Source organism: Pogona vitticeps, chromosome 1 (genome assembly GCF_051106095.1).
Source record: "Pogona vitticeps strain Pit_001003342236 chromosome 1, PviZW2.1, whole genome shotgun sequence".
NCBI lineage: Eukaryota > Metazoa > Chordata > Lepidosauria > Squamata > Agamidae > Pogona > Pogona vitticeps.
In genome coordinates, this window is record NC_135783.1 from 337524148 (window position 1) to 337551811 (window position 27664).

The 27664-nt window shown below is 41.8% G+C and overlaps 1 protein-coding gene across 1 annotated transcript; it reads right to left on the bottom strand.

Moving 5' to 3' along the window:
- Positions 1-649: 649 nt before the first annotated feature.
- LOC140703250 (cholesterol 24-hydroxylase) lies at positions 650-27664 on the bottom strand. Its single transcript, XM_078383781.1, has 15 exons — positions 27496-27664; positions 24477-24554; positions 21914-21995; positions 18512-18585; positions 18081-18167; positions 17498-17636; positions 16153-16263; positions 14636-14792; positions 14174-14236; positions 13039-13111; positions 8676-8760; positions 7440-7550; positions 5196-5284; positions 4456-4522; positions 650-2521 (listed from the first exon to the last, which is right to left on the bottom strand). Exons 1-15 carry the CDS (start codon positions 27630-27632, stop codon positions 2378-2380), a joined length of 1497 nt encoding a protein of 498 aa, XP_078239907.1. The 5' UTR covers positions 27633-27664; the 3' UTR covers positions 650-2377.

Consider the following 27664-nt stretch of genomic DNA (forward strand, 5'->3'; position numbering starts at 1 on the left):
ACACATCATTAAGCTCTGGGAAGTTACTAACAAGAATAACCTGCCCCTAAGGAATCAAATAAAATTCAAGAATTTGATGTGTTATACGAGAAAATGTTGGCAAGCGAGTTTCTTGATTCAGTGGGGACAAAAATCTAGACTTCCCACGTCACAGTCCAACACATAACACACTATGACAGACTGGTTCTCTATTTTAAAAAACACTGGAGGGAAATACTTGTTCACCTTTGATCTGAGAGGAGCCTCAGTGAAATACATTTGAAGTCCAAAACATGAAGAACTCAGTGGTCTGTCTGACAGCTCTGATTCTAGCAATTCAGCTTCTAAGCCGAGACATTCTAAATCCAGTGTATTGTAGTGATTGTTACCCTTAACACAATACACAGGTGCACAAGTGATCACCTGAGGCTTAGAACTGTAAGATCCATGGAAACAGACATCCAGAAAAGCAAATCTAGCAGTGAAGAAGCCTTCACAGTGTGTCAGGTGTATTAAAATGGCAGCCTCTTGATTAGAACTGCAAAATATAATTCCACTATCTTTTTTATTCCCTATGAGTGAATTTCCACTGTTCTACTGTATGAAGAAGTTGTTGCTCTCCAAAAGGCATGGTAGGGCTCGACCAAACGTACTGAAAGAACAACTGTTATGTTGCTTCTGCTGTTTTAAAAATCATTTTATAAATTTCCATTCACATGACATACAGGTAAGATCAATTCATTTGGCCAGCCAATCAGTTTTTGCCCCCCCCTTGCCAGTAGGGTTGTTTTAAAATGTACTTAACATGGATTGCTTCATTTCTTATAGTTGCAGCCCATGTGAATGTTTCTGGTGATTTATTTACTTTGTGAAGAGACTGAGTCTGGGGGCACTATGGCCACTTCATGGCCATTGTGCTTTTACCCTTTAAAAAATTAAGTGATATTGATAAGTTGTTGCAGCTGCTACATTGGGTAGACAGATACATCCTTCTCCCACTCCCTTGCAGGTATAAGGAAGGAAAGGGGAAAGAAAGCTTGAGCAGAGAAATGGACATTTCTTACTTTGGATTATTTTATGGGAAGAAAGAAATGGGTGTTGCATTAATGTCTCTTCTCTCTCTTTTTAAACCCTACTCTTCCCAATACTTTGCAAGTCGTTTAAAAGCCGCTTCCTCCTCCTGAGAAGTGAAAATTGGGAAGTGAAAATTAAAAAGGAAGGGCAACATATCAGGTGTCATATACCACCAGATTCCACATTGGCTGGAAGTATCAGGAAAATAGCAATATATCACTTACAATTTTTTAAAAGAACATTTTTATTGCAGCGGGAAACCCAGGGAACAGGATGGCAAATGAATGGATTTATATGAGACAGCATGTGCAGGCTACAGAAGCAGTAAAAAAGCAAGAAATGTATCGATTGAACTGAGAGCTGTATGAACAGTCTTGGCAGTATATATACCATGTGACCCCATGAAAAAATATGTATCGATTCAAGAAAGGGATGAAAAGAATCGGTAGAACTAGGCATGTATGATTAAGCCCTTATTCTGGCATTCCAAAAAGTGTTAATTTGAAAGTGTGAAGAGAGTTCTGGGTCCACATATTTCTGCTGCTTTGGAAAGAGAGACTATCTTGAAGAGGAAAGTTTCTGCCAGAAGTTGAATCTCTCCATATAATAGTGGGTCCCAAAATATCTGAGTTCCTGAAAAAAGAGGAGCTCTTTTTCAAGCTCTTCTTTTTTACATGGAGACAAGAACAGCTGAGGGGGCGGGGAAAACAGGGGTACAGAACCTCCTCCTCACACTTTCAAATTAGCTTCCTTCTCAACACCTGAATAGGGAGTAAGCCTTTTAGGTCTGTAACTTTAAGCAACAGGGGCAAAGTTAGGTGTTGGAAACACTGGAGAGCTATGAAAGCCTACATTCCAGCAAAGAGTCCACTGCCAGTGTCTCTGCCGCTCCTTTGTTGTTGTTTTCCACCCACCCTTGCCTGAAAAGAAGCTTTGTTGTTGTGTCCGACTGTTCATGACCCCATGGACCAGAGCATGCCAGGCCCTCCTGTTTTCCACTGCCTTCCGGAGTTGAATCAAATTCATGTTGGTCGCTTCAGTGACACTGTCCAACCATCTCGTCTTCTGTCGTCCCCTTCTCCTCTTGCCTTCACAAGGAGCAGCAGCCTTTAATTCATGTAGTATTCTGGATTTGGTCCAAAGGGAACAGGAAATATACAAGCAACCAATACAAGGGCAAAGAACAAGGCTGCTGAATATTAAGAAGGGTGGCCACAGATGCCACCTCACCCTCAAAACCCAAAATCACTGAATCACACTGACTGTGGACTAATTATCCTTTAACATTTCCCCATATGAGTTCTAAGATTCAACTGAATTTTAATTAATGACATCGTGCTTTCAACCTGCATACCACATCATCTGCAGGTCTCAGTGTCCCTGAATCCCAAATTCTAAAGCTCTGTGGTGGAACCAGCTGGAATTCAAACCTCTGCAGAAATTTGGCCATGACCACTTTCGCCTCCATCTGCCATGGAAAAAAATGGAACAGTGAGCAGTCTGTTCTTGTCTATTGCATTTACATTTTAAGCCTGGTATTCTTGTTAAGGAGCTTAGAGAGGCATACAGGATTTTTTCAGCATAGTAGGACTCCCATATCCATATGGGATTGTTTTCAAGCCCTGCCGTGGATGCTGAAAACCTCAGATGTATAGTGAACACTATACGGAGCATGGTAAAAAGAAAAAAATCCAAAACATTATTTTTGCATGTATTTTCTTATTCAACAAGAATTCATGCCATGGTTTCTGGCTCCTTCTAGTGGTTGGTTTTGTTAATACATGTGAAAATATTTAATATTTAAAAATATTTAATATTTTTAATATAATATAAAAATATTTAATATTTTTAATATTTTCAAACCCTGGATACGTGAAACTGTAGATACTAATCCTATGGATACAGGGGTCCTATTGTATATCTTAACAACCTCAACAATGAGGTTGGTTAGTTTGAAAAAGAGTGACAGGGTAAAAGTCAGTCAAATTTGGTTTGAGTAGGAATTTGGACCTTAGTCCTAGTTCTAGTTTTTTTTAACCATGCCATCACTCTTGACTCTTAGCAGTGGTATCCAAAATCAGAAGGTTTTTTTACACCTCGCTGATAAAAATATTTGTACAGCCAGGGTGGTATGAAGGACAGAGTGATGGACTAGGATTTAGGAGATCAGGGTAGAAATCCCTTCTTGGTCATAAACACTCCCAGGCGTTGGCAATGATAAAACCAAGATATATTTCACATATCTTGAAAACCCTATTAGGATCACTATAAACTAAATGTGACTTGGTGACACATAAGAATAACATAACATGATTAGCATTTCAGCCTTCATGTTCCACACATTTTATAATGTATTAAATGTACAGATTTTTTTCTTTCCTGCTTCCATACCATTATAATAGAAAGCCCAAATATGTACTTTGTTTTTGGTTAGACAAATATATAATTTAAAAAACACCAGTGGGGAAAGTGGGTCTTGTAGTTGTAGGACTTGTACTTCAACACACCTGGAAGCTGCTTTCTGTTATCTATAATTCAGAAGGCTCTCTCAGTTACCAGTCCTTGCTCTCACTATTCAAGTAAAGCGTTCTATCAGATGGAGGACTGTTTCGCCCCGTCTTTCTGATGTTTGGCAGAGAAGAACAGAGTTCACCATCAGACTTTTCTTTTAAAGTCCACTCTTTTCTCTTTATGTAATCTTTTAAGAAATCCACTTTTGTGCTAACTTTTGTGTTATTATTATTTTTTCAAGTGCATCCAACTGGGGGGCTCTCACCATAGCCAACAATTTCAAATGGGAACTACCATACCGTAGTACTAAACTCCACCTCAAATGTAATGCAAAAAATCACTAGATTAGTGGTTCCCAAGTTTGAATTGTCAGATGTTCCTGGACCAAAATTCCCAGAAGCCTTTGCCACCAACCGTGCCAGCTAGAATATCTGGGAGTTGAAGTCCAAGAACATATGGGAACACAAGGTTGGGAACCATTGATGTAGAAGATGTTGCTTCTTTTTCTTAAACTATGTATTGAGGCATGAGAGTTTCACAGGTCTTCACTCAGCTTTCCTCCAGCCTATAGTACTAATAGAACTTGAGTTCTGCCCCATGAGATTCAGGAGACAAGGGGAACAATTGGATCCTTGTTGATGTGAAACAGGTGGTTCAAAAACAGAAGTGCTATATTCTCTCCTGGTGCCCTGTAGTTACAGTGGTTCTTAACCTTTGTTACTCGGATGTTTTTGAACTGCAACTCCCAGAAACCCCAGCCAGCACGGTGTTGAAGGCTTCTGGGAGTTGCAGTCCAAAACTCCTGAGTAACCCAAGGTTAAGAACCAGTGGTTTAAAAGACAGGGCCCACCTTTTAGGAATACCTGACAGCTTTAGAGATGACTCACTTACCAGTGCAAATACCTGCCCAATACAAGAACGAGGTCCCAGGGAGAATGGGAAATAACAGAAGTATGGTCTTAAAAAAATCAAGACAGATAGAAATCATTTAGACACTTTTTGTTACACAGCCATGAAACACAACCTAGCTGCTTAAGGCTAAGGTCAAACTTAGTGGTTCGAGTGACAAAAACTAATTCCACTAGAACAATCAGAAAGAAGCTACCTTCCACCCCCATATAATCTAAAAACCTGTTGAAAAGCACTGACAAAATCTCTTGAGCAGATCTGCATAGGTATCAAGAAATACAGCTTTCCCTACTGGGAAAGTGATGATGCTGACCTCCATGCTGTAAAATGTTCAAACAGTTAAATTCTGAAGACTGAGCTACTGTAAATGGTGTGGAAAATAGTGCACAATATGCCAATTTAAGTATCTTTTAAGAGATATTGAGGGAAATGCCAGAAAATAACAAATATGCAACAAATTTGCTCCTTTCTATAGGAAAGGTGGGGACTCCTTTCTATAGAAGTCTGACATTTTTTACTAGGCCTTCTAAAGTCTTAAAAATTAGCAGGAAGTGTCAGACAAAATATTACAAGAAGCAGCGAAGGTGTGGAAAATATCTGAGGGTGTTGAAATTATGATATCTACATGATGTTCTCAGACAAAATGAAGGAGAAAGCATCTACAGCTATTTCTCCTGGAATAACCCTCCAGAATAGTGAGAGGAAGAAAGACCGATCCTCACCTTGGTTCATCTTTGCTAAATCGGTCAGGATTGAAGGTCAGTGGATCCTTGAAATATCTTTCCATACGTCCCATCACGTATGTGCTGAACTGCCAAAGGAAGAGGGGCATTTAAATTTGCACATGGGAGGCAGCTGGACAGATGCAAGAGACAGATGCAGAGACTAGAATGGATTTCTGTTTGCATTTTCAGCATCTGTTTTTACAGCATGTCAACACTAGAATGCCCTTTGCCTGGAATGAATGTTATTTATAGACTTTGCTCAGAGCAATAGTTCCCAACCTTGGATCCCGAGGTGTTCTTGGACTAAAATTTGCAGAAGCTTTCACAAGTAGCTGTGCTGGCCAGGATTTCCGGGTAGAAACTGGGTTATTTGTATTCATATAAGAATACGAACACCCCACACAGGTGGTCATAACGAGGGTCCAGCCTCCTGGGGCTGGACGGTCCACTCTTGGCTCCAAAGAGCGCGTTCGGATCACCACTCCTGGCAGGAGATGGGATGACAAGGCTCTGTGCTCGGTCGAAGAATGGCTCACGGAACGCGCTCTTCGAAGCCATTGGAAGGCTCTGCGGCAGTGGCGGATTGGTGGCCGGACCCTCATTATGTCCACCTGTGTGGTGGTATTTACATTGATATACGAATACAAATACCCCCATATCTATTTCTGGGAGTTGGTGTCCAAGAACATCTGGGGACCCAAGGTTGGGAGGGACTGGTTGACAGATTAAGCATACATTGGGCAATTTATGGCAAGAGACAGATGCAGAGACTAGAATGGATTTCTGTTTGCATTTTCAGCATCTATGTTTACATCATTTCAACACAGGGACACCCTTTGCCTGGAATGAATGCTATTTTAGACTTTGCTCAGAGCAGTAATTCCTAACCTTGGATCCCCAGGTGTCCTTCGACTAAAATTTACAGAAGCTTTCACAAGTAGCTCTGCTGGCCAGGATTTCTGGGTAGAGATGGGTGTATTCATATTCGTATAAGAATACAAACACCCCCACAAGGTATTTGTATTCGTATAAGAATACAAACACCCCTGCACAGGTGGACATAACGAGAGTCCAGCCTCCTAGGGCTGGACGGTCCACTCATGGCTCCAAAGAGCATGTTCGACTTGCTACTCCTGGCAGGAGGCAGGACGACAAACCTTTCTGCTCGGTTGAAGAGTGGCTTGCGGAACGTGCTCTTTGAAGCCATTGGTAGGCTATATGGCAGCGGCAGATTGGTGACTTGGGCCGGACTCTCATTATGTCCACCTGTGCAGTGGTATTCATGTTTATATATGAATACAAATACCCTCATATCTATTTCTGGAAGCTGGTGTCCAAGAACATCTGGAGACCCAAGGTTGGTAGGGATAGGTTGACAGGTTAAGCATAGGTTCCCTCTATGTTTTGTTGAATTTAATTTCTTCTTATCCATCACCACTGGCTATGCCTGTTGGGGGTGATGGAAATTGGGTGCCAGGAACATCTGGAGAGTTCAAGGCACCCAACCCAAATCAGGTTCCTCGCAAATTGCCTCCTGCTACATTAGCTTGCTCTCATACTTGGCTCATATTCAGAGATCTTTAAAGTTCACAGATATGTAACACAGAAGGAAGAAGTCAGTGATGTTTTCCATTTTGACACTCAGGTTTTGGAATATTATCCTCAGAGGGACTCTGCTCCAAAATGCTTCGAGAGTTGTATTATTATTACTCTGGGCACGTATCTTCTGGTTAGGAGTCCCCACCTTTCTATTTCTGCCATTTTAAAATGTTGACTATTCTTTAAATCATTCTATTTTCCTGTTTTATATATTGATAGCTGCCTAGACTTTGTTTAACCTCAGCCAGGTGGAATATGAATATTAATATAAAACAAGCAAAATAAATATAGACCATCTGGAAAATACACTTTATAAAGAAGGCATTCTGCTATAAGTCAAAAGGGGACTGCTAAAACCCATATATATCTATGAAACAACATTTTATTTACATATATTTAAAAAATCTATGCATGATTTGTTTATCATTTGTTTTATTTACATCAGTCCCCCAAAAGACAGATGGGTTAGGAGACCAAGTTCAGCATCTGCTATCACTTGCTCCTGTTTTCATGCACTCCTGTGGTATCATAGCAAATATTCATTGCCTTAGGTGTACAATTCAGTTACGTCAGTGGACATTTGGGGCCAAATACCGAAGAGCTTTGGACAACCATATGCTGCAGCCCATTGAACAGACTCACAATCAAGGTGGTGTTTGCTGGAATTTTAACCCCTTCAATGATATTCTCCTTCCCTGTCCAGCGTACTGTGCGTGGAGCTGGTGGATATAATCTTAGAACTTCTTTGAGGACCTAAAATAGTGAAGATGTATTTCATACAACATACACATGTCATTTTCCCCTTGTCCTTTCAACTGGAATACATCCCATTAAAAAGAACTATTTTGGCAACAAATTTACCAAGTGATTCTCAGCAAAAAAACAGCCAAAATCCTGTTCACATAACTTTATGTAGTGAGAGCTGATGCTATCATCTGCCCATGCTGCTAAAATTTATTTTAAATTAACTAAATGTTTCCTATCCCCCCCATTTTATGTGCTTAGGCCCCCTAGGGGTCATTATTTATTTATTTATTTATTTATTTATTTATTTATTTATTTATTTATTTATTTATTTATTGTATTTATACCCCGCCTATCTAGTCATTTCGACCATTCTAGGCACTTTTTGCACTGTGGATTTGTATACTGCTGAATCATAATTTATTAAAGAGGTGGGGAATGGCTGGCTGTCCAGCCACTGTATTCCACTTCTAATAATTCTTCACTCTTGGCTGTGCTGGCTAGAGTTGAAGAGTACAACCCAACAAGGTCAGTAGGGCCACCCATTTCCACAACCAATTCAGTGTTTCAGCTAAATTCAGAGTGACTTACTTCCAGGCATCCATACAAAGGCCTGATTCTGCAACAGACAAATACCAAAAAACAACAGGAAGTCGACAAGATTCTGTAACATCATGGGGAATGTTGTGTGGATGACATTGAAACACACACAACAACCTAGTACAGTAACAGTAGGCCAAATGTGCAGAATGTACTTGTCATAGTGATGGCAAAGCTTTGATTAGTGAGTGACTCACTAACCAGTTCAACTATCACGGAGAGGAGAATGAAGGAAAGCTAGAATTCTTTTCACAGCCAACATTTTGAACAATAAAAGTATCACAGCACTGTGTTGATTGTTCCACTGACCACCATGACTGCTAGGAAATTACAGTTTTTCACAGCATGGGAATCCTATAAAGTCTTTCTGTAATGTGTTTATACTACAGCAAAGTCACACTGAGACATTGTTTTAAATGCTCTCAAGCATCATGCTGCAAGCTCTATTTTGGGAACAACTTTATTATTTTTGTCACTGTGGGATGATTCAGCGAGGTTTATTCTTCTGGGTTACCTGTGGTCAAGAGACAGTACCTGTGATAGGTATTCAAGCTTTCCAAGATCTTCATAGGCAATGTCTGTCTTCACACCAATAACCTCATCCACTTCAGCCTGAAGTCTAAGAAACAGAAGCAGAAAAACTTTTTAGTTTAGTGGCTATTAATCATCAGTGCTAAAAAGACAACTTCAATATTTGGGAAGTCCAGGATTCACCATCCAAGAGATTAAATGGCAACAGGGTAGACTGGAGGGTCGGGGGGGGGGAGTAGCCATTGTCCATAAATCAACCTTGGAGGTCACTAGGCGCTCCTCGGTGATAAAGCCGGGTCTTGAGGCCCTCCACGTGTCTATCGGGGCCAGGGATGGTATTGGGATCTTGCTGGGCTACCGTGCTCCCCGCGACCCAGCCACCTCCCTACCGGAGCTGGTGGACTTCGTCTCCGCGGCACTGTTGGGTTCCCCGAACCTATTGGTTCTGGGGGATTTCAACGTGCACGCGGGGGCGTAGACCTCTGGTCCAGCTCTTGAGTTCTTGGAGACCATGGCCTTCTTGAACATGTCCCAACATGTCAACGGCCCCACTCACGTGGGGGGTCATACACTTGACCTGGTTTTTTCTACCAATGGGAGTGAGTGTGGTCCGATGGTGACTGACCTTGAGTCGGTACCCTTGTCATGGTCGGATCACCACCTAATAAAGTGTACCATTAAAATGGCTCTCCCCCCCTGCAGGGAGCAGGGATCTATTGTTATGGTCCGCCCTCGAAGGCTACTGGATCCGGTTGGATTCCAGGATGCCATGAGAGGTGTTATGGCTGACCTGGCTGGCGCTCCTGTCGAGGCTCTGGTAGATGGCTGGTTTGCTGCCGCGACTAGGGCTGTTGACATGATCGCACCTAAACGCCCTCTCCGCCGCAGAGACCGCCCGGCTCCCTGGTTTAACCGGGACCTCCGGGCGAGGAAGCGGGTCAGGAGACGGCTAGAGCGCAAATGGAGAAAGGTCCCGACGGATTTTAACAGGATAGCTGTCAGGGTCGCTACTAACCTTTATCTTGCTAAGGTAAAGGCTGCTAGTAGATCATACCTCGCTAACCGGATAAGCGAGGCGTCCAACCAGCAGGCAGAGTTATTCCGTATAGTACGCGACCTTTCCGGAATTGGTCCGGGCGACGGGCCTCCCCCTAGTTTTTCGCCGGACCAATTTGCAGCATTTTTTAAATCAAAAGTGGAGGCCATCCGCCGGGACCTCTCACCTTTTTTGAGTACAGTGAGTCGAGCTGAGATGTCCAGCGCTCCGTCTTGTCCGGTGATTTTGGACACCTTTCAGCCTGTTATGCCTGACACTGTTTCCAGGGCGCTTGACCGCTGTCGTGCCACCACCTCCTCTTTGGACCCTTGCCCGGCCTGGCTAAGCAAAGCAGCCAGGCCGCTAACAACGGAATGGGCCACGGCTATAATAAATGGGTCTCTCCTTGAGGGCAGATTTCCATCTGCCCTGAAGGACACACTCATTAGGCCCATCAGGAAGAAACCTAGTTTGGCGGCGGACGAAATTGGCAATTACAGGCCCGTCGCCAATGTTTCTTTCCTTAGCAAGGTAGTCGAGAGGGTGGTGGCCGATCAGCTTCAGGCGCTCCTGGATGAAACGGATGCCCTGGATCCATTCCAGTCGGGCTTCAGGCCGCGCCACGGCACAGAAACGGCTTTGGTCGCCCTGTGTGATGACCTATTGAGGGAGGCCGATAGGGGCAAAGTGTCCCTGTTGGTCCTCCTCGACATCTCAGCGGCCTTTGATACCATTGACCACGGTATCCTCCTGGGGAGGCTCTCCGAGTTGGGAATAGGTGGCCTCGCATTGTCCTGGCTCCGTTCCTTCTTGGAGGACCATCCCCAGAGAGTCCAGCTTGGGGAGAGAGTCTCGGCCCCGTGGAGCCTCAATTGTGGGGTTCCACAGGGGTCGATTATCTCCCCAATGCTATTTAACATCTATATGAGGCCGCTGGGTGGGGTCATCAGGGGGTGTGGTGCTTCATGTCACCAGTATGCGGATGACACGCAGCTCTACATCTCCTTTTTGCCAACTGCAGGAGAAGCCGTCCTGTGCCTTCGGCGCTGCCTGGAGACTATACTGGGATGGATGCAGGAGAACGGGCTTAGGCTGAACCCGGACAAGACGGAAGTATTGAGGGTGGGCCCTCCCACAGTCGGGGATTTGGGAAACTCCCTCTCTTTTGGGGGGGTGACTCTCCCTGCAAAGGATGGGGTACGCAGCTTGGGGATTCATCTGGACCCGGTGCTTTCCATGGAATCACAGGTGGCATCGGTGGTCCGTACCGCCTTTTTTCACCTCAGGCGGATAGCCCAGCTGCGGCCCTACCTGGAAGTGGGGGCGCTCACCATCTTAGTACACGCGCTCGTAATCTCAAGATTAGACCACTGTAATGCGCTCTACGTGGGGCTTCCTTTGAGGTTGCTGCGGAAATTACAGGTGGTGCAGAATGCGGCGGCCAGATTACTTAGTGGAGTGAAAAAATTCCAACATATTTCGCCCACTCTGGCTGCATTGCATTGGCTGCCCATCAGGTTCCGCATCGACTTCAAAGTGTTAACGCTTACGTATAAAGCCCTAAACGGTTTAGGGCCTCAATACCTGGCGGAACGCCTATTCCCACCAAGTTCTACCCGGATCACACGGGCGAGCCAGGAGGTGAGGCTGAGGAGCTTAACGCCGAGGGAGGCCCGAAAAGAGAAAACAAGAAATAGGGCCTTCTCGGCGGTGGCTCCTCGCTTGTGGAATAATTTACCTCCTGGTATTCGCGGAGCTCCCTCGCTGGGCACCTTTAAGAATCTATTAAAGACCTGGATGTTTCGGCAGGCCTTCCCACCAGACTACTTTTGATTTTTTTTTTCTTCTTTATCGTTTCTTTACTCTATTGTTTTGTAATTTGTTGTTTTATTCTATTGTATTTTATCGTTGTTGTTGGCCGCCTAGAGTAGTCCTTCGGGACTAGATAGGCGGGATATAAATTAAATAAATAAATAAATAAATAAATAAATAACTCAGAGAATCTGGGAATTACGAATATCAGTCACCATTCTGGACAGAGTTAAGCACTTTTTGGGCAAAGAAAGTTGCAACATAGGTTGAACAGAAGATTCATTTTGGAAATATGCCCTAACTTATCTTTTGCCCTCTCTAGTAAAGTCCAGAAGTGCAGCATCTGAGATGTTCCATCACCAAAGGGCAGGCTAGCTGGGTTTGATGACATGCTGTAGCTTTCTAGGAAATCCAGCAACACCTGGAATACTATGTATTTCCCCAACCCTGATAAATATTACAGCATTCTTCACCCTTCACTTGAATATAATTAATGAGTTCATCTCTGCTAGATTATGTCCAATTTATTCATAAACTCATAGGGTGACTTTACAAAATCTTTTTTGTGAGACACAATGTTGAATGACCTTGACTCTTGCTGTTGTTGATACAGACAATGGAGAACAAGACAACCCTAGGCATTTAGGATGTAATTCTCAATAAATAAATAAAATATGCATTTTACCTGGGGTTAAACCCATATAGGCATATATAGTACTTATAATTAGATGATATCACATCGGTTCTGACTTACAGTAACCCTTTCCAGGATTTTCTAGGTACAGAATACTCAGAAGTGGTTTAGGATTAGAAATGGGCACGCAGCCATCTCCCTGAACCCCAAGCCGGATTCCAGTACTGACCAACTGGCACGCCCCACCTCCTCATCTGAGAGGGCAGCTAATGGAAGGTGTGGAGAAGGGAATTCCGTGCTCCTGCCATGAGTGGTGAAATGAGTGAAAAGGAGGAGGACTGGATTTGTACCCATCTCTATTTACGATTCCCTTCTTATAGGACACTCAGGGACTGTTCAACTTGCCCAAAGCTACACAGCCTGATTCTTCTTCCAGCAGGCAAATTGGAGAATCCAATTCTCAACCTTCAGGTCTTCAGCCAGGGACTCAAATCACTGATCTATCTAGCCAGCCCATAGGTGTACATATGATGAAATTATTAGCTGACATCAGTTCTTGGGATTCCACAAGTCATGGGAAAATGCCATTGAGAATACAAGAACTACTTGTGACTATCACCCAGTTCTCATGTTTAATTGGGCAGATACAATAAGTACTCAAAACTGATCAAAACTGATTAGGTGCCGTGGCCCGAAAGATCTTAGAATGGATGGAGAACTGTAAACAGTACAAACACAGTGGGTGTTTGATTCCCCACTGTGCCTCCTTCACAAGGACTGGACTCAACGATCCACAGGGTCCCTTCCAGCTCTGCAGTTCAAAGGTGGTGGTAGAGGTGGTGGTTGTTAGGTCCCAGAAAGAATAAGGGGTTTACAGTACTTGCTTTGCAACAATCTCTGGATGCCGTCCCAGTTCCATTATGGTGAAAGATAACAGACTTGCAGTAGTTTCATGACCTGAGGGATGCAGAATCTGGTTGAGTTAAGAAGGACAAAAGGAATACAACCAAAATTTAAGTGAAACTAGGTTATATAAAAACAGAAGTCTTATCTTAAAATATTTCTGCATCTGACAGAAGTTTAAGTTGCCTTTGATGACAAATATCAGGCCAGATGGGAAGCAGGAACACTCTGCTGGCCTGCTGAAACGAGTTGCTTTTTTACCCTCCCTCAGAGCTGGATAGTGTCAGAGCTTACAAGGACAACAGTTACATTTCATTAATTGTTTTGTGAGGGGAGGGTAACAAGGTTATAGCGAAGTTATATTTTAAAAGCAAGAATGAATTTACTTTGACTGGCATAATGAGGAACATTTTCCAGTTACTTTCAGAAGTTCCTTTTTAAAAGGTATTTTAGAGACATTTTACAAATACTTTTTCAGGTTTATGGCATTATGAATCCTACTTTTTATTCAAGTAAAAATAAGCAGCACATCAAGCAGTATAGCCATTTACCCTTTTCAGTGCTGCAACAGGGAAGTATCTGTCATGTGCCTAGTCTTGCATTGGCTGTCCAATCAACTGTGTGAATGACATGTTTGCAAAAAGGAGAACAAGCACTTGGTGCAATTATGGTAAACCCAACAGGTTATTGGCCGCAGACAGTAAGTAGAGATATTCTTTTATTGCATGTATGTAAATCGTTCTGCGAGCCCTTTTTGGCTGAGGATCAAATGGTTTAAATAAGCAAACAAACATGGAAAGCATTGTTAATCCAATATGCAAGTGAAGACCTTCTAGCAGCAGATCTTTCTTGATGAATCTGAGACCTGTAGGCTAAAGGAATTAGAGAGCTGGGTTGGGACTTGAGAGGGCCAGGTTTTCCTCACCAGACATCCATCAAAAACACTAGGCAACCTTAGGCCAGTCAGTGTCTGTCAGCTTGCTGCCTCACCTATCGCAGATGGCTGTTGTGTGGATAAAGTAGGGAGGAGGAAAGCCATTTGCACTGCTTTGAGTTCACTGAAGGAAATGTAATGAATACAAAGGTAATGAATTTAAGATAAGAAGATCTACAAACCTGCAAAAAAGAAGGTGACAAAATTGTCTAGGATACTTTCTTCATCACAGTCCCCTTCCTGAGCTGCCAAAGACAGGAAACAGAGATCAAGACATCCACATATTTGCAAATGAACGTAATTGTATATTATGTAAATTACACAAATATGATCATAGCACTGGAGATCCCTGGAGAAGGTACAAGAAACAAGAGAAAGTTCAAAATTTACATTCTGGATCATAGCCTTCTTGCCAGATTTTTCTTTCGAACAGAAATGGTCAATTTAAGCATGGCTAACGTGTTAATTTCACAAACAGCATTTATTCCTTTTTTAATGGTTTTTCATAAGTATAGCCATTAACAGATAATTTGGTCATGAGACTAACTAAACGCTGTAAACCATCCTGTGATATCCCGCTTTTGATAGAAAATGGCACATGCAAAAATGACACAGCCTCTTCCCATCCCTAAGGAGTCTCTTACCTGCACTCTTTAAGATCTGGCTCAGAATATCCATGGGGATCTCTTCTCCATTCTCAATGGCTTTGCGCCTCCGCTCGATACACTCCTTCCCAGTCCGACGGAGCAGTCTCAGACTCTCCCGAATCTCTTGCACTACTTTTCTATTCCCTGGCATATACTAAAAAGAGAAGCTTTGTTGTTAAGAGCAGATTAGCATAAAAGCAATTAAAAAAAGAGCATATGGCTTTTCACCAGTGACCTCTCACTAATGTATGTATGTATGTATGTATGTATGTATGTATGTATGTATGTATGTATGTATGTATGTATGTATGTATGTATGCATGCATGCATGCATGCATGCATGCAGGTTGTGGCGCAGTGGTTAAACTGCAATACTGAAGTGAAACATTGCTCATAACTCAGGGTTCAATCCCGGGTATCTGACTCAAGGTTCACTCAACCTTCCATCTTTCCGAGGTAGGTAAGATGACCTCAGAAGGAAAACGTAGTGGCAATGTATAGCCTGCAAAATTAACTTGTAAACCACCCCGCGCTATGGGGTAGTATATAAGCAGCACACTTTGCTGCTTGCTTTTCTATGTATTTAAAATTTTAAAATACTAAGATGAGGTGAATAGAAGGTAGCATATCCCATTGGAGAGAAAAGGGAAACCTTTCGTTAACAAAAATCTCCCCCTGCTGGTGACATCAGCACCCTTCCTCACCGGTACTAGGGATGTGCCATTCAGATTTTTTGGAACTCCAACTCCCAGAATTCACCAAGAATTCCCCATATTTACAGACACCTTTAGAAACCTACATTCCCCTCACCTGTAGTAGGACTGGTCTTGAAGCCTCTCAGGCCTACCTCCAGTTGTTAAGGTACGAAAATGGAAGCTGCCACAATGCTTTCTGGACATGGTAGTTCATTGAAAGGCAATTTCCACAGAGCCTACAAGGCCACATGACTACAGAGAATACTACAGCAGCTTCCATTTTCCAGTTTAATCACAGAAGCAGGCCAGAGACAAGCAAGGAAGCTCAAGGATAGGCTCTGTTCCAGGTGAGCAAACCAATCTCATAGGAAAAGGTTGAGTACTCTGCAGCAAGCACCAGAATCATGGACCCAGTAAACCAAAATCACCTCATGATGCGGTGAGAAATGATAGGCCTCAACCTATTAAGCAGTAGGGGCACAGTCAGTGATTTTACTGCATCTCCCAAACCCTACTCCCCCACCCCATTTTGCCTATTCTGCTTTTTCAAGAAATTACCAAATTCTGCACATCCCTATACTCTTCCTGTGGAATCCTGGGGATGAAAGATGTCATTATGCACAAGAATAGTAAACAACTGTTCACAGATTTGTGTTTCTTTTTTAAAAAAACATATGAAACATACAATAAATCCCCAGAGGTAACTTTTTTAAAAAAAATCTCACACAAAGAAATTTCACTGGAAATAGAAGAGAATCACCACCACCTTGAAATGTTCAATGTGTAGAATGAATTCAGTGGTCAGCAGCCTGCTCTGACCTTGAAAAATGGATTGCGTCCTTCGCCCATTCCTCTCATGACCATGTTCACCGCATGTGGAAAAGGGGTCTGGTCATTGTGCAGAGTGTTCAATTCTAGACCAAAAGCTACCTGATAACATCAAGAAAGAGGAGAAGATTGACCAAAAACCTGAGGAGCTAAGCACTGCTATTTTTTAAGCATAAAAATACATTTGTTGTTCTAGCTCAGGGGCACGAACTGACAAATATTTCAAGAGATCAATCCAGCAGCACAGAGTTTGAAATATAAATGTGGGCAGCTTAGCCAGAACACAGAGATACTATATGGAACAAATTTTAATTCACATTACATCTTCTTGTCTTGCATTATTTAGAAAGAATCCCTGCAATAGAGTCATTTCACACCGGCTGGGTAAATATTAATTTTCTACAAAATCACCAGATGATTCAGAAACATTCTTTTTCCTAAACTAGGTAGTCTCTACATAGCCACCTGTTGGGAAAAGTTCAGGGGTGGGCTTGATGACCCTTTGAGATCCCTTCCAGCTCTATGATTTAGTGATTCTACAACATTAATTTAGGTAGAAAGAGACCAACACTTGCTGGTTCTCTTGGAAATGTCAAGCTTAACATTTCTCTTCTAATTACTTCATCAAAGTCAATCCTATGTCATTCTAAAACCATCTGGTGGATTTTTCTGTTGTTTGTTAAGTCGATGAGCTGAAGGAAGTCCTTAATATTAATTAACAATTCATATGCATCAGCTGCTGACTTCAGTCCTCTGTTTCTATGAGAGCAGCTTTAGTCAGATGCAGCCAAAATCTTTGGTATATTAAATAACTTGACAAATGTATCACAATATAAAATGAAAGACTAGAGGCCAGTTCATAAGATGCTGGTTATGCTTTGCTAAATCCACTCCCAAACGAAATCACCAGGTTCACAGGGAGCATCCCTGTCTCCTTTCCCCTCCTCACTCTTTAATTCATCTTTTCTGGGCTGACTTTTAACTTTGGTCCACTGCTGCATCAGAGACACACTCTAAAATGGAAACTAAGACGTAGCATCTCGTCTATAACAACCACCAGCATTAATAGAAGCCAGTACTGGGAGTTCAGTAACCAAGTTTAGGTTTATTTTCTCCCAAATTATTCCTGTAATGTACAAGTATCTTTAACAAATATAAGATGTCCATGTTTACCTAATTACGAATCTTTGAAGGAGCTACTATTATTTAATAGGCATAAGTTCAGTATGAGGTCACTGCACTGCGTTAATATGTATGCCAAATATCCTTAAAATGGCTTCTTTTTCTGATGCACTCTTTCCTCCATAAGGAAAATACATATTCTTCCAGACACTACCTTTGCAATGATGTCCAGCGTCACCCGTCTCAGCAGGTTCATCACATCCACTTGGGTTTCTCCATCTGCTTTTTTCTGCAGCTCCTTCATAAGCTCTTCTACTTGGTCATTAAAAGATCCCATCAAGCCAATCAGGTAACTGTGTTATTAATACACAATATTCAAGAAAGGGTTTTGTGGTATATCAAGAAATTGGTTCATATATGAAAAATGAGGGTTTATAAATTATATGCCCGAATGGCACGCAATGGGGAATACAATCAGCAGCTCATTAACATGGAGCCATTGACCATGGCAATTTCTACCTGCATTTAGATCAGTGTAAATAACCGGTTTGATTCTGGCCATACAATCACAGGATAAAGGGAAAAATTTAAGAATGCTATTGATTGTGAGCAACATGTATGCACACAATATGCAAAACATTAAGCCAGTGAAAGGAATGAGGCAAAAAGGTACCCCTTTGCTTATCCATTCTCTCAATATGAAAACATTTAGAACTGAGTGGCTACATCATCAACACGGATTTAAAAACACACAATCTCTTTTAAAATTCATCTGCAACTGTCAGTGTTTGTCTCACGTTCGACTGAACGCCGGATCCATAATTCTCCGCTGCTTGTGCCAATGATCATAGTCAGGATCAGTTACCAGTCCATTACCAAAAAATCTAAAAAAGCAAAGGAAATAAGTACTTTTTAGGTCACATTGACGTATTCTGACACACAAAATTATGATTCAAAAGGAAGAGGCCATAAGGCTTAGGCGATCCCTTCTTCCACTTCTTGTATATTCTAGTTCTTGCCCATTTTCTAGTTTCTTCTAACCATAGTCATCCTAGCCCCTGTTCTAGCTAGGTAAACCAAGGCCAGTCTCTGTGGCCAGTCCTCTGAAGATGGCAGCCACAGAGACTGGTGAAACGTCAGGAAGAACAACCTTCAGAACATGGCCAAAAAGCCCGAAAAACCCACAACAACCATAAGTCACACTTCACTTGGCTCTGCATTGACTCACCTTAGACCAAACATATTGAAAAAACGGCCATATACAATTCGGTCCTTTGGGTATTGTGGCAACATCAGGTACTCCTAGAATTCAGACCTCTGGTTAGTCCACATCAAATATATATAACACAACAACAGACGTCAACCAACATCACTTAGGACAACATTGTGTAAAGGATACTGATGTTGAAGGGTGGCTAAAACCTTATTCTACTGGTGTGTGTGTGTTATGTGCCGTAAAGTCACATCTGGTATCTAGTTTTCAAGACATATTCTGGAGTCAAGTGATGTCTGCAGATCTGGGTAGTCAGAAAGCCAATAAATATCTGATTCACAGACACCTCAAATTTATTAAATTGGACACAAGCTCACTACTCTGATAATGGGGTTAGCGGCGAGTTTCATTCTTGGAACGTCTATGGCTAACTATCAGGCCACAGTACCAGGAAGCTAATAGGCCTCCTTCCAGCACAAAATGTAAGCTAGAAAATGTATTTGTGGACCTACTGCCCTCTAGTAGTATCTCCATTGTACAGCTAAATATATTTATGTGGTATTAAAAGCCATGAGGCTCAACGAAATTTACTTCAAAGGTAGTATGCTGAGGAGCACAGCTACTAATTAGCAATTATTAGATTTGCTTCTAATGGGAATTTTTAAGAGCACAAGATTACTACAGGGAATCATTCTTTTGTATCTTTAAATAGGAACATGTGTTCTCCAAACGAGTGTCACATCTTTCATCTTCTGCAGCTTTGCCAATCGGTAAAAGTGCTCTTTCAGACAAGGCTGTTTCAGAAGCATGACACAACTTTACACAAGGTGAAGGAACTTATTATTTTAAGCAGCGAGGGAGCTTTGATAGTACTGTCACTACATTCAAATATACTCTTTTGTTTCAGGATTCATCTTGTGGGAAAACAAATGGTTTTTGAATCTGAAACAGAATTTTTTAAATTATGAAGCCAGATTTTTTTTAAAAAAATTATTATTCAAAAATACTAGACATAGTAAATCAAAATTATGAAAACATTATAGAACAGATACAAATTTTAACCAAAAACCTACCGAAAGTATCTGTTAAATATCAGCGCAGTATGTATGCTGTTCCTAATATTGCTGTTTTTTGTAGCTTTGACAGTATTGTTTCTGAGATCTGTAACTGCTTATACTACTGTGTGAAATTTCTTGATATGGTTCCCAAAGCCCCAATGACTATGGGGACCACAGAAGTGTGTTTCTTCCAGAGGCAAGATGTTTTGATTGCCAGGTCTCTCTACTTTGTTAGTTTTTCCATTTCTTTATTTTCAGCTCTGGCATCCCCTGGAATTGCAATGTCAATGATCCAGACATTTCTTCATTCTATCACTATTATGTCTGGTGTGTTATGTTCAATGTGTCTATCAGTTTGGATCTGGAAATCCCACAAGATCTTGACTTCCTCATTTTCTGACACCTTATCCACCTGATATTCCCACAGGTTTTTGTAGGCTGGCAAGTTATATTTTTTGCATAATGAGCAGTGCACTAATTTTGCCACTCTATCATCTATCAATCTGTGCAATCTTTGGACATTCACAGATTAAGTGTGACACAGTTTAATCTTTTTCTTGGCAGAGTCAACATTTGCTGTTAGCACTAATTCATTGGATCTTAGCTTCCATCATGTTGGTTTGGAGCACTTGTTCTTGTACAGCCTTCGGTTTCTTTCTTACAGGTCCCCAATTTAAGCCACAAACATGTTGAATTATGATCATGCTTTGCATCAATATTTCTCAGGTGCAGTCCACATAGTTTATTTTTCCAGCTTTCAAATTGTTGTTTCTTATATTGAGCCTTTGTTTTTGTTGTTTTCAAAATAGTCTCAATTTTAACTGCTTTCAGTAATTTTTCTCTGCTTGTACCGATATAATCATTTAAGCTTCTGTTTTCTTCCTCTACTAACTGCTGTATTTGCAGTAATCTACGGCCTCCAACTTTTTGTGGTAAATATAATCCGTCCACATCACTTTTTGGATGTAGTGTGTGATGTATGTTCATTAGTTTCTGTGTTTTTCAGTCTAATTCTTATAGTTCATTCTATTATTCCAGCTGTGTGTCCAGTTACTGGAATGGCCCATCTGTTTATGGTTTTGATTGTATTTCCACCATTTAATTTTGATTTTAAGATTTTCTGCAGTCTTTTGATACATTCCTTTTTTGTTAGTTCTTTAACTATTGTGCGCAGGATGTTATCTGCTTCTAGTATTCCAAGGTATTTATAATTTCCATCACTTGAGAGTGATTAACATAAGAACATAAGAAGACCCCTGCTGGATCAGGCCAAGGGCCCATCTAGTCCAGCTTCCTGTATCTCACAGTGGCCCCACCAGATGCCTCTGGGAGCACATGAGACAACTAGATACCTGTCCCCTGACACCTCTCCCCTGTATCTGGCATTTTGAAGTACCTTCCTTTTAAGCCTGGAGATTATATATCCCCATCATGGCTCTTAACCTGTGATGGACTTTTCCTTCAGAAATCTGTCCAATCCACTTTTACAGGCACTTAGGCTAGATGCCATCACCACATCCTGTGGCAAGGAGTTCCAAAAACTAAAAACATGATGCGGAAAGAAATATTTTCTTTTGTCTGCTCTCACTCTCCCAACACTCCATTTGAGTGGATGTCCCCTGGTTCTCGTATTGCATAAGAAAGAAAAGAGCTTCCCGCTATCCACTTTATCCACCCCTGCATAATTTTATATGTCTCAATCATGTCCCCCTCCTCAGATGCCTTTTCTCTAGACTAAAGTGCCCCAAACACTGTAGCCTTTCCTCATAAAAGAGGTGCCCCAGCCCAGTCATCATTTTAGTCACTCTCTTCTGCACCTTTTCCAGTTCCACTATGTCTTTTTTGAGGTGTGGTGACCAGTACTGTATGCAATATTCCAGGTGCAGCTTTACCAGCGTTTTGTACAATGGCATTATAATGTTGGCTGTTCTCCTTTTTAATGACACCTAGCATGGAATTGGCCTTCTTCACTGCCACTGCACACTGGGTTGACACTTTCATCGAGTACACCAAAATCTCTTTCCTGACCCATCACTGACAGCTCAGAACCCATCAGCTGATAACTAAAGTTTTGTTGTTGTTTTTTTTGCCCCAGTGTGCATTACTTTACATTTTCTTATACTGAAACGAATTTGCCATTTTGGCGCCCATTCTCCCAGCTTGGAGAGATCCTTCTGGAGCTCCTCACAAGCCCTTCTGGTCTTCACTACTCGGAACGTTTTCATGCCATCTGTAAACTTGGCCACCTCATTGCTTTTCCCTGTTTTCAGGTCATTTATAAAGAGGTTGAAAAGCAATGGACCCAGGACAGATCATACTATATTCACCGTCACCCTCAAATTAATATTCCATAGCATACCTTTACTGCTTCAGGACTTGCAACAAATATGGACACTCTATGAAAGGTATTAAAACGCAAGACTGGCCCATATTCCTCAGCCCTATGAAAACAAAAATATGTATAGAACATATAAAGTAAGATATTAAGAAATCATTTTTATAGTCTGTTTGCACACAAGTGGGGCACGGTGGCGCTGCAGGTTAAGCCACAGAAGCCTCTGTGCTGCTAGGTCAGACGACCAGCAGTCGTAAGAGCGAACCCATGCGACAGAGTGAGCTCCCGCCGCTTGTCCCAGCTCTTGCCAACCTAGCAGTTCGAAAACATGTCAATGCAAGTACATAAATAGGTATCACCTCGGTGGGAAGGTAATGGCGTTCCATGTCTAGTCGCGCTGGCCACATGACCACGGAAACTGTCTTTGAACAAATGCTGGCTGTATGGCTTGGAAACGGGGATGAGCACCGCACCCTAGAGTCGGACACGACTGGACTAAATGTCAAGGCGAATCTTTACCTTTACCTTGCACACATAGCTTGCCTAAGACATTTTACTTCCTGAAACAAATATGGACTTCACCCATCCCCTGGATACATATACATACATATGTATGTATGTATGTATATATATGGGATATGTGCCATTTATTGATTTCATTTCATGTCATTTCATTTTTATGCCGCCTTTCCTCACTGCATGCTATCATCCAGAAGGAAAAATAGACCATGCGGGAATGAAGCCATCACATAGTAGGGCACCTCCAATGGCTACATTTAACAGCAGCATTGTTGCAGAGGGATATGTGACACATAACCCCTATTCATCTGTTAACCTAGTTCACCATTATCAACAGGGATAGAAAAGCACATCTAGTCCCAACCCCTCATTTATTGCTCTCTCTGTGCAAGCATGTAGAAGAGAAGAGGTTTCCACTTGTCTATAGAATCTATATGTGAAAAAGAACCCAGATGTTTCATGATTCCTGCTCATGTATAGACCCCACACTTGAACAGAAACTTCTGTTTTCCAGACTGGATGCTAAAAATATGAAGGAGACAGCACCAGAAGAGCTTCTCTAATCCTATTGATGATGCTGGATTACAGAAGGCATGGCCAGGGCATGAGAGACAAACCCATCAAGAAGTAATCTTGAAGACTTCCAGTCTGTTAAACATAAAATGGATGCTGACATGCATTAATTTCATTGAAATACAGTGGTGCCCCGCATGACTACGACCCCACTAAACGACGAATCCGCTGGATGATGACTTTTTTGCGATCGCTATAGACAAAGAAAATGTTCCAACATTTAAGAGGCAACGGACATGCTGTTCTATTAAATGAGTTTCCTGCTGAGAACAACTTCTTCATCCCAGTGAAGCCAACACACACATGGTTCTCACCTTTTGCCGCTGCTCAAGAAGTGATTCTCAAAGTTTAAAAATATAAGGGGGGCCCTTTATTGGCACAAAACCATATTTCTGAATCCTTACTGGGGCGATACCTTTATTAGGACATCTAAAATGGCAGAGAAAAGTGTACAAGCTGTCAAGGTCACTGAAATCAATTAGGCAGAGGGGAAAGAACCTTAAGTCCTTGAAGTCTACACTGGCTGAAATCAAGTAGCAAGTCACAAATAGATTAGCCCGATGAATCAATGCATTTACAAAGGCATGAACTCCCTAGATTCCCACTAATTCAATGGGCCTACTCTAGTAGCAACCTGCTGCCTGGATTTCAGGTACTGTGTATAAAAATGCAATGCAGGCTGTGCAAAGGGAATTTCTCAGGCCATGCAATGGAGTCAGATTTCACCAGAGGAAGCCCACAGACATTAGAAGTCAGAAAATGTTGGTTTTACCTCTTAGGGCAAAAACGTTGTCATGAACAACCTATGATTACCCTGTTTCACTGAAAATAAGACCTAACCTGAAAATAAGCCCTAGTATGATTTTTCACAATGCTCGTAATATAAGCTCTACCCCAAAAATAAGCTCCAGTTAAGTGAAGCCGTACCCTCCACCATTGTGTAGCATTGTGCAGCAACGAGAAGATGACATGACTGTAAAATAAAACATCCCCTGAAAATGATAGCACTAAATGTATTTGGAGAATTTCAATTAGGAGTCAGAAACAATGCAGTATAATGATTCATTGAATTCTGTGAAGCCAACAATCTTTTTGTAGCTTCACGTAACTGTACATGTAGATATCCAGATGGCCAGAATAGATATCAAATAGATTACATAATAGAAAATAATACCGTTTCTCCGAAAATAAGCCCTAGTTTGATTTTTCAGGATGCTCATAATATAAGCCCTACACCCAAAATAAGCCTTATTGTGCAGCAATGAGAAGATGACATGACTATAAAATAAAACATCCCCTGAAAATAAGCCCTAATGCGTTTTTTGGAGCAAAAATTAATATAATACCCTGTCTTATTTTCGGAGAAACACGGTAGAAGATCTAAAAGGGTAAAAAACTAAGGAAAAAAACCAAAACACAATATAAATCAGCTCCACTGCACTTCGTAATCTTTTATTTCAAGAAGTCTGATTTTTTTTAAAAAAAAAAAACTTACCATTGCAGAAAGATATTGTAAGCAAGTTTCTTGTTTTCGAAGCTTTCCCAGAAGATTGGCATATGACCAAAGAAAAAGCTGAAAAAAATTTAAAAAGGAAGATTTCATCAAATTGTGAAGAGCACACCCTACTTAAAAAGTCAGATGAAAATGGAAGGGAAAAAAATTAAAAGGAGCAGAAATGTCAATGGACCTCGGTTGTCGTCCCCCCCCCCCCCGTGCTTCTTCCACTTTCCTCTGTTCTGCCAAAACAAATACAGTGGGGTCTCTACTTAAGAACTTAATCCGTATTGGAAGGTGGTTCTCAAGTTGAAAAGTTCTTATGTTGAATCTGCATTTCCCATAGGAATGCATTGAAAACCATTTAATCCGTATCTGCTCTTTTCCGTCCATAGAAACTACAGTGGAACCTCTACTTCAGAACTTAATCCATTTTGGAATGGTGTTCTTAAGTTGAAACGTTCTTAAGTTGAAGCAAAATTTCCCATAGGAATGGACTGAAATCCAATTAATTCGTTCTGGCTGTTTTTTTGTTATGTAGAGGTGCGTTCGTACATTGAAGCATTAGTTCCCATAGGAACTAATGCAAAGCTGGTTAATACGTACTCTACCACTAGGGGGAGAATTTTTTTTAACCTAAGATGACCTAAGAGCAGGAAAGGTTTTTTTCCTGTTCTTATCTTGGATTTCTGTTCTCAAGTAGAAGCAAAATTTAGCAAATGGAGCTGTTCTTAAGTTGGATTGTTCTTAAGTAGGGACGTTCTTAAGTAGAGACCCCACTGTAGGCAGCAATGGGGCCTCAAGTCATGGGGTACACCACTGGTTCTTAACCTTGGGCTACTCAGGAGTTTTGGACTGCAACTCCCAGAAGCCTTCACCACCAGCTGTGCTGACTGGGGTTTCTGGGAGTTGCAGTTCAAAAGCATCCGAGTAACAAAGGTTAAGAACCACTGGGGTACACTGTCAAGTTGGGCTTAAGTTGCACTGGTGATGCGATGCAACTCAGACTCAATTCAGTTTTTTTTAATGACTCAGACTCAGTTCAGGACTGAGAACCCACCTACTTCCTCCCTTTTTTGGGAGGTGATGAGCCTCGTAGCGCAGTGGTTAAACTGCTGTACTGCAGCCAAAATTGTGCTCACGACCTGGGGTTCAATCCCAGGTAGCCGACTCAAGGTTCACTCAGCCTTCTATCCTTCTGAGGTCGGTAAAAGGAGTACCCAGCTTGCTTGGGGGGGGGGCAATGTGTAGCCTGCATAATTAACTTGTAAACCGCCCAGAGAGTGCTTGAAGCGCTATGGGGCGGTATGTAAGCAGCACACTTTGCTTTGCTTTTTTCCTGGTGTGGGGGGGGGGGAGCTTATTTTTAATAGGGACTCGGACTTGGGACTTGGGACTTGGGACTTGGAACCAAAGACTTGCCAATATTCCTGAAAATGAGCAAAAGAGATGTAAAGAGAAAAGACAGAATGCCTGTTGGTTTCTTTTGATTGACAGAGCCGGGATCCTCCTTGCTAGCTCTACCAATCAAATGCTAGGATGCTGCACTTTGCTGCCCAGAGTAGACTATTTGTCTAGAGGGGTGGGGTATAAATCTAATAAAATAAATAAATAAACTTAGGACAAGGAAAGTGTATGTTTAAAACAAAAGGAGAATCTATAGATTTATGTTAAATACATTTGGGGCACAAGTTAGCTTTATAACTAAGTATCCGGCTGCAGAGCCAAAGACTGGAAGTTCGATTCCCACTGTGTCTCCTGGGAGAAAAGTCAGGCTGTGTGGCCTTGGGCAAGCTGCACAGTCCCAGGATTCCCCCAGAAGAAGGGAAGGGTAAAACATTTTGCTGTATTTTCTATCTAGAAACCCGTGCAAAGCATTGCATAACCATTTAAAAAAAGACAAGACAGAAGCCAACAGAAGGACTTTCTAACTTGGGCCTCATTCTATATGTACATAATTTTTTTTAAAAAAACCCTTTGAATTCTTAGATGTGTAGAAATGTGTAAAATCACTGAAGCACTGTGGCATTCACCTAAGTTATGCAATATAAGTTATGCATTATTTATGTTATTTGTTAATATGGTTAAGAGGTGGGGCTGAAAGATGCTAAAAGCCGGAGCCTGAGAGGGGAGTGAGTCAGAGTCAGAGTCTGGAATCAGGGAGAGAAGGATAGGTTGGGGGACATAAGGAGCGATTAGGCTGAGTGTAACCTGGGATAATTAATAGAGAAGGTTGATATTGATGACTGATGAATCTTGAAGAATATGCTTATGAATTATTCCAGCAACCACCTGTAATTAATAAACTTGTTCTGTTGAAACGTCAGTGCTGGATGGACCTTCGTCTTTGCTAAGTAAACTAGGTTGATAAAAGAGATCAACTGGTGGCTGCATATCAGAGGGCGTGCTCAGATACCTTGTGAGCTCTGTGTTTGGGGAAACAAGCAAGTGGCCACGAGGGCAAACGACGCCACAAGCACAAAGCTTGAGGAAACAGCTAGAAGATGGCCCAATAAGATAAATGTCGGTACATTTGCTGCAATCCCCAAAGGGCAGCAATAGAGAGTTGTTGTAAAGTATGCAGTCTGACAAGCTACTACATATCCTCTTAAGAAACACCAGGAAAGAAAGGCGATCAGGTCTCAACGCAGTCACTGCAATTCTAGCTTTACAGTTTCTGTGGTCTGCTGAGGCAAACCAATAAAATGACTTAAAGTCACTATAAAGTTTAATTCTGCAAGTAGGGAAAGTCACAGTGGCCATCCAGACCCCATCTCAGCTGTAAACACAGACACACACACACACACACACAGAGAGAGAGAGAGAGAGAGAGAGAGAGAGAGAGAGAACTGCTCATTTTCTACAGGTAATTTTCTCATTTCTATCTGGGGAGAAGAGGGGAGCGCCCAAAGGAACCAGGACTCTTGGTTTTGAGACAAGTGGAGTTTTACTATTGCAATACCGTGGTGGTGCTGGTGGTAGGGGATCTGTTTTTTTTTTAACCCACTTATTTTCTTACCTGGCTCGCGGGGGTCCAGGGATGTCATCATATCTCCAATGGATCATTTTGATGTATAAACAATAAAGACAGAAAGCCAGGAGGGAGAACGCGAGCAAAACGCACAGCAAGCTCCACACCATCTCCAATACTTCCATGACAGCTGAAAGTTTTCACTGTTTGCCTCTGT

Excerpts from the sequence above, each read along its gene's own strand:
- LOC140703250 (XM_078383781.1), bottom strand. The coding sequence starts at position 27,632 with ATGGAAGTATTGGAGATGGTGTGGAGCTTGCTGTGCGTTTTGCTCGCG. Across the intron at positions 13,112-14,173 it reads TGTCACCTTCTTTTTTGCAG|GTCATGAAACTACTGCAAGT; the intron begins GTTTGTAGATCT and ends TGCATCCCTCAG. Across the intron at positions 4,523-5,195 it reads TTTAGCAAAGATGAACCAAG|ACCATACTTCTGTTATTTCC; the intron begins GTGAGGATCGGT and ends GATTTTTTTAAG.